Here is an 8,928-nt window from a genome sequence, read left to right on the forward strand (position 1 = left end):
TTTATCATCCATATGTATCAATCTGATTTCAACTTCAGCTGTCTTAACTATTTTTCCTGTTGTTTCATCAGTGTCTCCCACCTAACTGTAAAGAGTGGGAGGGAGTGGTGCAACTGGGTTTAGAATAGTGATTGCAAGATAGATTTTTATCCTCAGCTGGGCCCACCGCCGCCAGCAGAGAAGAGTGTGGTCGCCCTTCAAAAATACACACACCCTTCTCAAATGCCCTTCCTTGGTATAAAGAGAAAGAAGTCGCAGCTGAATGGAATTCCCACCATAAAGGGATCTTTCTTTCACTGTTCATCTGAAAAGGGTAACCACATTCAGGGGGATTTCAATGCCTCAGAGCCAGCTTTTTCAATATGTTCGTATACATATGCGATTCCACTTTTAAAAGACAAATGGTCATCCTACGGGAACAGATCAAAGGATATCAGGATGTCAAATGTACTTGAAATGCGTAAGTCTCAAAGATCAGGGTCATTCATAGGCTTATAATTTCACTAAAATGAATTAGTTTAAATATGTAACACATGCTATAATGTCGTAAAAATATAACTTGTATATTACACATTCAATCATGTCATATTGTGGCTGTTTGAACCAGAATGGAACCAAACAGTATTTACAGCATATACGTCTATTTTGAGATTAGTTTTATCCTATGTAAGTGTCAGATGAGTGAGATTTGCCACTATGGACAAAAACAAAGGTGCTAGGATGTTTTGATGATGAGTTGAAAGTGTATGAAACTCCATCAGTCAGCTCTTTAGTCATGCTAGCAGTGTGGCTTCCGGGATGGCAATGTTGTCTGCTCATCAGTCCATCAGTGAAATATATCTTAACAACTGTTAGAAGGATTGTTATGAAATTTTGTACGGCCATTCTTTGGTGATCCTCAGATTTTTCATCTAGCGCAACCACCAGGTTGATATGTTTGGCTTTTAGTGAAATAGTTTGACAACTACTGGATGTATTTCCATGAATATTCATGTTTCCCTCAGGATGAATTGTATTATTCAACCATTTTGGTGATCCTTAGATCCATGTTAGCGTTTAGCTTAAAGCACTGTGATCATCACAATAATGTACAGTGACCACATGCAGAGAGTATCTAACTTCTAGCATTAAGGAGCTGAAGGCTTTGAAGATAGTGTAATTAATCTGGCCAATACTCATCCCTAAAGAGTCTTAACACTTATGAAAAGTCTGTCTTGGAAACAAAAGTGACAAAATGGCTTGTTTCCCATTTTGTGTATGAACAAACAGTTAAAGGTAATGTGCTGACTGTCTGCCCAAACCCATATGTATTCCAATCAAGAGTGCAGTGCTACTCAGCAGTTTTGAAGCTGCTCCTTGGAGGCAGGACAAAACATGAAGGAAAGCAAAGCCCCAGCAGCACACACAAAGAGAGCTGAGTATCCTGAACAGTGAGCAACTGTTTGGCCTGCCCACACTCTCTTAAATTCAGGATGTAGTCTGTGAGTCAGCACAGGCACTAAAATGGAATGAAAAACATTGGCAGGCCATTTAAATCTGTGTAGGCACCTCATATACCAACATGGAAACAACAACACCATTAAGTCTGCCATGTAGTTTCCAAAACTTCTGTTGGTCAAGAGCACTGTAATCTTTGTTAAAAGCTGGTCAAACTGCTAGCGACCACATCACCAAACCCTTGATCCAGACCACCTCAGACAGTTCAGGACAAGCACTGAGGTTCCAATACAGCAGACAATTTCGGGTGGGCAATAATCCAAGCAATGACATGAGGATGAATTCACACCAATCAGACCATTGAAGGTACCAACCTTAAAACCTGATTGAGAACCTTGATTTACCTGATTAGTTTTGGCTGCAAAACCTGATAAACACGAGTTTCTCTAACAGGCCAATTTGAGGGTGTCACTGTCAGATTGAGAAATATGAGATGGAGACCTGCAGTGGCACCAGGAGCCAAAGGTCAAATGAACAGAGCTTGGTTGTTATTCATGCAGCATGAAAGGTGTCAGGGAGAAGTTTAAGGGACCACACAAACTGTGGGCTGCATGTAGACGGTGTCCTCCTATAGTCAGCCTTATTGAGTCACCACAAGAAGCACACGGCCTCTATGGTTTGGTTTGTCTGGAAAGTTAAAATAACCCCATAATTGAGCCACATTTCTCTCTAAACCAAGAGTACAGCCCACATGTTCTGAATTCATTTTTCATTCTCATGATTAAGTATCTAAAAATTTAAACAACCTGCAGCACAGAGCTGCAATGGGACGGCTATGAAAGCCAAAACTTTAATAACCCCCTGACCCGACTGCAATGTAAAATAACTTCCAAAGGAAACTGAGCTGCTTTATTGTGTGGGTGAAATGTAGGTTCACACACACCAATGTTCATGAAATGTTCCTGCAATACATGCTCAAGTTTTATAATCACACCCCTGCAGACACACACTCATACATACACACATAGAGCTCCTCAGCTTTTACTCAACACAGCTCCAGAGCACAATCTTTTGTAGAGAGAGTGTACATGGCAGAAAATAGGCTATAGGCCTGGTTAAAAACAAACTGCGAGCCAAGGCAATCACCTCTACTTCTGCACTGTAACATTCCACAAACTGATGACTTAAAATATACAAAATATGATGTGGTGAATGAGAATAATAAATTCATTCAATTTATTGTAAATTTGCACAACCAAATGCATATGTTATCAGCTACCCCCTGGAAAGTACCACAATATGTTTTGTGTATGTGACCAAGAGATTGGTGAAAACTAGGCAGTTAAAATAACAGAGCTGCAAAGGGCATTGCTACTTCGACTTCATAAACAGGGATCAAACACCATGACAGCTTTCCCATGTGAACCAAAATATAATATCCATCTTGGTCTGTCATTGTTGTTCGTCAGGTCAGAAAAGGATTGGAACAGTCTGGTTTCCACTACAGAGAGGCATGCCATAGAGAAACAACGGAAAACTGCATTCATTATAGATGAATGTGTGAAACATTGTTAAACGATTGTGAAATACAATCTGGTATATACTTGTAAAATTCACTCATACAGTTTGACATTCCCAGAGAATTCCCAGAAATTTTCTCACTCACCATGCATTAAACACACCTTTTAAAATACTGATGATATGATATTGCTGCAATTCCAATACTAGAGACCACAGATTAATACATCTAGCGGACAGTCCTTTGCTGTAGTACTCAATCCTCATCCACTGAGCACAGCAGCTGGTTAGCTCCCGGGCAGAGCTGGAAGCCAACCCGGCCACATCATAACAGTACACTTATTCCACATGGACCCTGCCTTCTGCACGAGCCACAGAAGCTACAGGATAAATGTTAATCACTGGCACTCTAACTGAACAACTGAATGATGTAATAACATGATATGGTGTCTCTCAAAATGGGTCTAAGATAACCAAACCTATTAATTTAAAATATTTGCAGACACTGTAAATTGGAATATTGTGAGTTATTATATATAATTAGAGTAGTCAGTATTATGTCATTACTATGTCATCATTTAACAAGCCTGTCTATGATCTATACAGGTGCATCTCAGAGAATCTGAATATTGTGGAATATTTTAGATTTCCGTCAAAAAGTTAGATATTTATGTATTCTAGATTCATTACACATAAAGTTAAATATTTCAGGCCTTTTTTGTTTTAACTTTGATGATTACGGCTTACAGCTCATGGATTCAAAAATCCATGTCTCTTAGAATATTAGAGTAAATAATGGCCAATCAAGCACAGTCATACCATGGTCAGCAAACCAGTTATTAGTCGTTTTAGCACCGTGGGCAGGTGTGTAGTTCTGCTGGAACAGGAACATCTCAACATCTCTATAAAGCTTGTCAGCAGATGGAAGCATGAAGTAATCTAAAATCTCCTGGTAAACGGCTGCATTGACTCTGGACTTGATAAAACACAGTGGACCAATACCAGTAGATGACATGGCACCCCAAATCATCACAGACTGTGAAAACTGGACTTCAAGCAACTTGGATTCTGGTCCTCTCCACTCTTCCTCCAGAATCTAGGACCTTGATTTCCAAATGAAATGCAAAATTTACTTTGATCTGAAAAAGGACTTTGGACCACTGAGCAATGGTCTAGTTCCTTTTCTCCTTAGCCCAGGTAAAATGCTTGTGATATTGTCTTTGGTTCAGGAGTGGCTTGACACTAGGAATGTGACACTTCGCTCATTTCCTGGACCCGTCTGTGGGTGGTGGATTTTGATGCACTGACTCTAGCCTCAGTCCACTCCTTTTGAAACTCCCCCAAGTTCTTGAATTGACGCTTTGCTCGACAATCCTCTCAAGGCTGTGGTCATCTCTGTTCCTTGTGCACCTTTGAACAGCCAGCCCTTTCAGCAGTGGCCTTTTGTGGCTTACCCTCCTTGTGGAGGCTGTCAGTGAGTGTCTTCTGGACAAGTGTCAAGTCAGAAGTCTTCCCCATGATTATGGTTGTGTGAGTGAACCAGAATGAGAGGTTAAAGGCTCTTCTGAAGTTGACATTTTTGTATTATACTTATTATTCTTTATTCTAATATTCTAATATTTTGAGATATGGATTTTTGATTTTCATGAGCTGTAAGGCGAAATCATCAAGATTAAAACAAAAAAAGGCCTGAAGTATTTCAGTTTATGTGTAATGAATCTAGAATATATGGAGGTTTCACTTTTTGACTTAAATTACTTGGAAAAAATGAACTTTTCTATGACATTCTAATTATCTGAGATGAAGCGGACATACTATTAATCTGGCAAGGGGAAATTCAAGTCAATTATTATTATCCACGAGCTGAACTCGGGTTTCCAGCCAATTCCTTACGGACTGAGTTACTGCCGCCATGCAGTGGATCTGTAGCCATTCTAGCAGCACTGTGACTTTTGTACCATGGTATAGCAGTCCTCTGAGCAAATTACTAACATCAGAATGCTAACATGCTCACAATGAAAATGTTAACATGGTGATATTTGTAAAGGAAAATGTTTGTACACTCGTAGCGACGATGCAAGAAATTTTAATTATTATCAATGTTTCACCATGACAGTCTTCTATACCCTGAAGAAGACTGTCATGTCAAAAATAAATTATTAAAATATTTTATGGCATTGTGGCTACGAGTGTGCAACTGTTTTCCTCCACACCTGTATTTTCATCGAGGTCGACACCTCTCCAACACTGGTGTGCATTTGTCCTCTCTGCTGCTGATATTTTTGGTAATATTATGGTAATATTTAGCATGTCATCTTAATTTACGTGTTAGCACACTAACTTTTCGTAATCAGCACTTAATGCAAGTACAGCTGAGGCTAAATGTCATTAGTTTTCGCAGTATCATGTTAGGTCAAGCAGAGTGCACCAAACCAGCTGACCGTCAGCTGATTTAAACAGGTACCGATGATGAATGACACCTCAAACAGTCTGTTTGAGCTGCCAACTCCTCATTCTTCCCTGTGGTTCCTTCCTGCTCCATGCTGCTGTTGTTGCTGCTGATGAATAGCTGTGCTGCTTACTCCCTCTACCAGCCCAACCTCCCAATGTTAAAGTATTGCTTATCAATTTGCTTGCAATGACATCTCTTCCTTTGAGCATTATGTATGTTCCATATGTCATGGTATGTATCTGCTGAGGGCAGAACCAATGGCGCCAACTACTAAAGATTTTCAATTTCCACAACAAAGTTCACCTTCAATGATGAGAGCGGATCTAGATTCAAATCAAATTAACCAGAGGTTTTTACATTATCTTTTGGCTTATAGCCGTGGGGGATCTCCTGTTCAAATGGCTGAACCAGCTGAAAAAATCTCAGTGGGGAGAGCGATGAGAAAAAAAAAACTCTCCTCCATGAAATTAATCCTCAAATACTCAGCCAGCAAAGACAGGAAAATAAATTATTAACACCAGCAGGTCAATACTTTTTGTATAATAGCTTGATTTAGACTCCTAAATCACAATTTAATTTCCTTTATTAATAATAATTCAACCCTACCCACGTGAAGGATCACCATGTCGAGCGTGTCAACAGTAGAAATGTGATCAAGGCCCAAATGAGAGATCAGAGGGCTTTCTATCTCGACTAAATCTGTGGCAAAGACTGTCGCTGGATTACAGCGCATGGGAAATACATGGTGCATGGTCAGAAAGGAGTTCTTTCCCCAACATATTTCTTTGAGTTAAACCCTGATCAAAAGAATGTTAAAGTGAATCCAGCACACTGAATACATAGCCAAGCGGGCCCACACAACGACTTCTGTCTCTCCAACACTGTGCTCACAGGTGTGTTTTCATGGTTTGTATTAAATACAGGGTCAGAAGTACAAATATGTCCTACATTGAGATCCCAGATCTCCTGCTTTTGCACAGGGGAGTAAAAACTTCGTCCTTAACTCCACTTAACTCCTCCACACAAACAACTCTCACTCTGATGCTATGCTGCCCTCTGTTGGTCACGCCCATCCTTACATCAGAACTGCTGCCTGAATTATATTCAAAATTGCATCTTATAAAACTTTTATAGGCATGTCACTTACATATGTACAGATTTTATGGTGATCTCATAATGTCTGGGTTAGGATAAAATCTTCAGGTTAGGTTATTGTTATGGTATTGTCAAACATTAACCATATTCCAAGATTGCAGCATAGTGTATCCAAATAAAGTTATTAAATCTGTGCCATATGCTCATTCATTGCGTAAATTTGGGTGAAATAAGGTGCTATTGAGTTCAAAAATTAGGTCTCCATCCAGGATATATCCTTCATGTCCTCTTATTAATTATATTTTGGTCGGTAGATAATAAAAAGTGAAGGACACAGGGAAACAATAATAATGGTATGGTTCAATGGTTCATTTTCTCAGTTATTTTCAGGTGTACATCCTCACCAACACCAAGGATCCGGTAGAAATGGAGACAGTCATAGAATAAAGGAAGCAAAGTAGCTGACTTGTGACTAAAAGGGGTCAAATCCCCAAATGAATCAAGCTTGTAGATTGATAAAGCCTTGGCATCTAACAGCCTCAGTGAAGCTGTGAGGTGACCAGAGTAGAAAAGTATGACAGAGCTGAAAAAGCTCTCACATGGAGTCACATAAACATGAAGAATGACACTGGTGAATAAAACAAAACTTTTTTTTTAATTACAAAAAAAAGGTTTAAAAAGTGGCCTACCACACACTTTCCAGCCACACAGAGAGAAGTATCATTCTGCCCACAAGGCGTCCCATTGATCACTCTGTCTGACTGCCGCACGTAGAACCTGAACCCTATGGCCCGGCAGTTGAGTTCACAATGCTGATCCCCAGGAACTGAAGGGAGATTTAGGAGATTGTGACACATATCCAGAAATTTAGACAACATATTAGTAACACAGTGCACAGTGATGAAACAAAGTACAACAGCCAGATAGGTTGATAAAGAACAATGGAAAACATGACAGACAGCACATAGTACAAATCAGTCAACATCTTTACATGTAGTATGCTTTCTTTCATCATGTGTCTCAATAGATACAACTACAATGTGTTAACATTAAATTCAATACTTAGTAACTTTGTGAAATATAAGGAATAGCTGGATTTGTAGAGCACACTGAATGCACATTCAAAGGATGAGAACTTTTTTGAGACCTTTTTTGCTGCATAGAAATATTCAAAAAACCCAGTAGTGAGCCACGATGAGGACCCCGATCCTTGGTCTTTACATTTTTTAGGCGCTTTATCAATTAGATACCATACGCCTAACAACACGGTGTTTCTTAAATAGATCTAAAAGAGTATGTGTATGCACTGTTCAAGATGGGTGTCAAATAACACAGACTCAACCTCATACATTTACCTGAGGTTATTTACAGTAATCTTTACATCTGCATTACCCGTCAGTCACGGCTGCAGCACAAAGAAGAGATCTCAAAATACACATCTGTTTGACAGGATATTAATTTGGAGACTGTTCTTTCCATTAGTGTTCCCAGAGAAATTACATTTCAGGATGTGTTTTGACCGTTGCCTGGATACTTCAGGTGAGTAAGGTCAGAGAGTTCCTTTGAATAAACATTTATCACGAAACCTACAGACAGGTGACATACTGCAGCGCTTACATCACAACACACCTTAGTTCATACAGGTCATAGGTCAGGCAGCTGGAGAAGTAACTAACAGTGAAAATGTGATTCATGGTGAAATGTGTGTGACCTTAAGATTGTGTCGAGTACTTTTTAGGATTAGGATCCTGATTATCTTAGACATCTGAGCACGACCCTCGACTCAGGTTTGGGATTTTTAACCATGCTGTAGGTATGGCAATGTGGGTCTGTTGGTCGGTCAGTCAGTTCACCACTTTAGTCCATACCATGAGATTTTGTACATTTATTACGGCCTGCTGATTTTGGTGATTCACAGATCTATACTCTAGCACCACCATGAGTTTGATATTTGTGGTTTTGAGAAAATTATCCATTATATTTGGTAGACACATTCATGTCGTCCTCAGGATGAATTGTAATCATTTTGGTGACCATAACCATCATCAAGCCAACATTTCAATTTGTCCTGTACTTAAATTTGTGACCAAACAATCAGCAAAACTACCGATAATCTAGAAAATTGGGAAATTAAATACAGTGGGGGAAATAAGTATTTGACCCCTTGCTGATTTTGCAGGTTTGCCCACTTACAAAGAATGCAACGATCTATAATTTTAATCATATGTACATTCTAACAGTGAAAGACAGAATCCCAAAGAAAATTCCAGAAAATCACATCATATGAATTTATAAAAATTGATAACCATCTGATGAGGAAAAACAAGTATTTGACCCCCTACCAAACAGCAAGTATTCTGGCTCCTACAAGCCAGTTAGTCTTTCTTTAAGACACAGCCCCAATCCCAACCAATTATCTACATCAA

At 39.3% G+C, this 8,928-nt stretch overlaps 1 protein-coding gene across 1 annotated transcript in view; it reads right to left on the reverse strand.

Annotated features, from left to right (window-relative positions):
- The window catches only part of LOC123959066 (thrombospondin type-1 domain-containing protein 4-like), a 49,872-nt gene that overhangs the window by 32,116 nt on the left and 8,828 nt on the right, over positions 1-8,928 (reverse strand). Inside the window, exon 8 of the mRNA XM_046032921.1 lies at positions 7,192-7,328. Coding sequence (XP_045888877.1) covers positions 7,192-7,328 — 137 coding nt within the window. The remainder of the gene's footprint in view (positions 1-7,191; positions 7,329-8,928) is intronic.

Source organism: Micropterus dolomieu, linkage group LG20 (assembly GCF_021292245.1).
Source record: "Micropterus dolomieu isolate WLL.071019.BEF.003 ecotype Adirondacks linkage group LG20, ASM2129224v1, whole genome shotgun sequence".
Taxonomy (NCBI): domain Eukaryota; kingdom Metazoa; phylum Chordata; class Actinopteri; order Centrarchiformes; family Centrarchidae; genus Micropterus; species Micropterus dolomieu.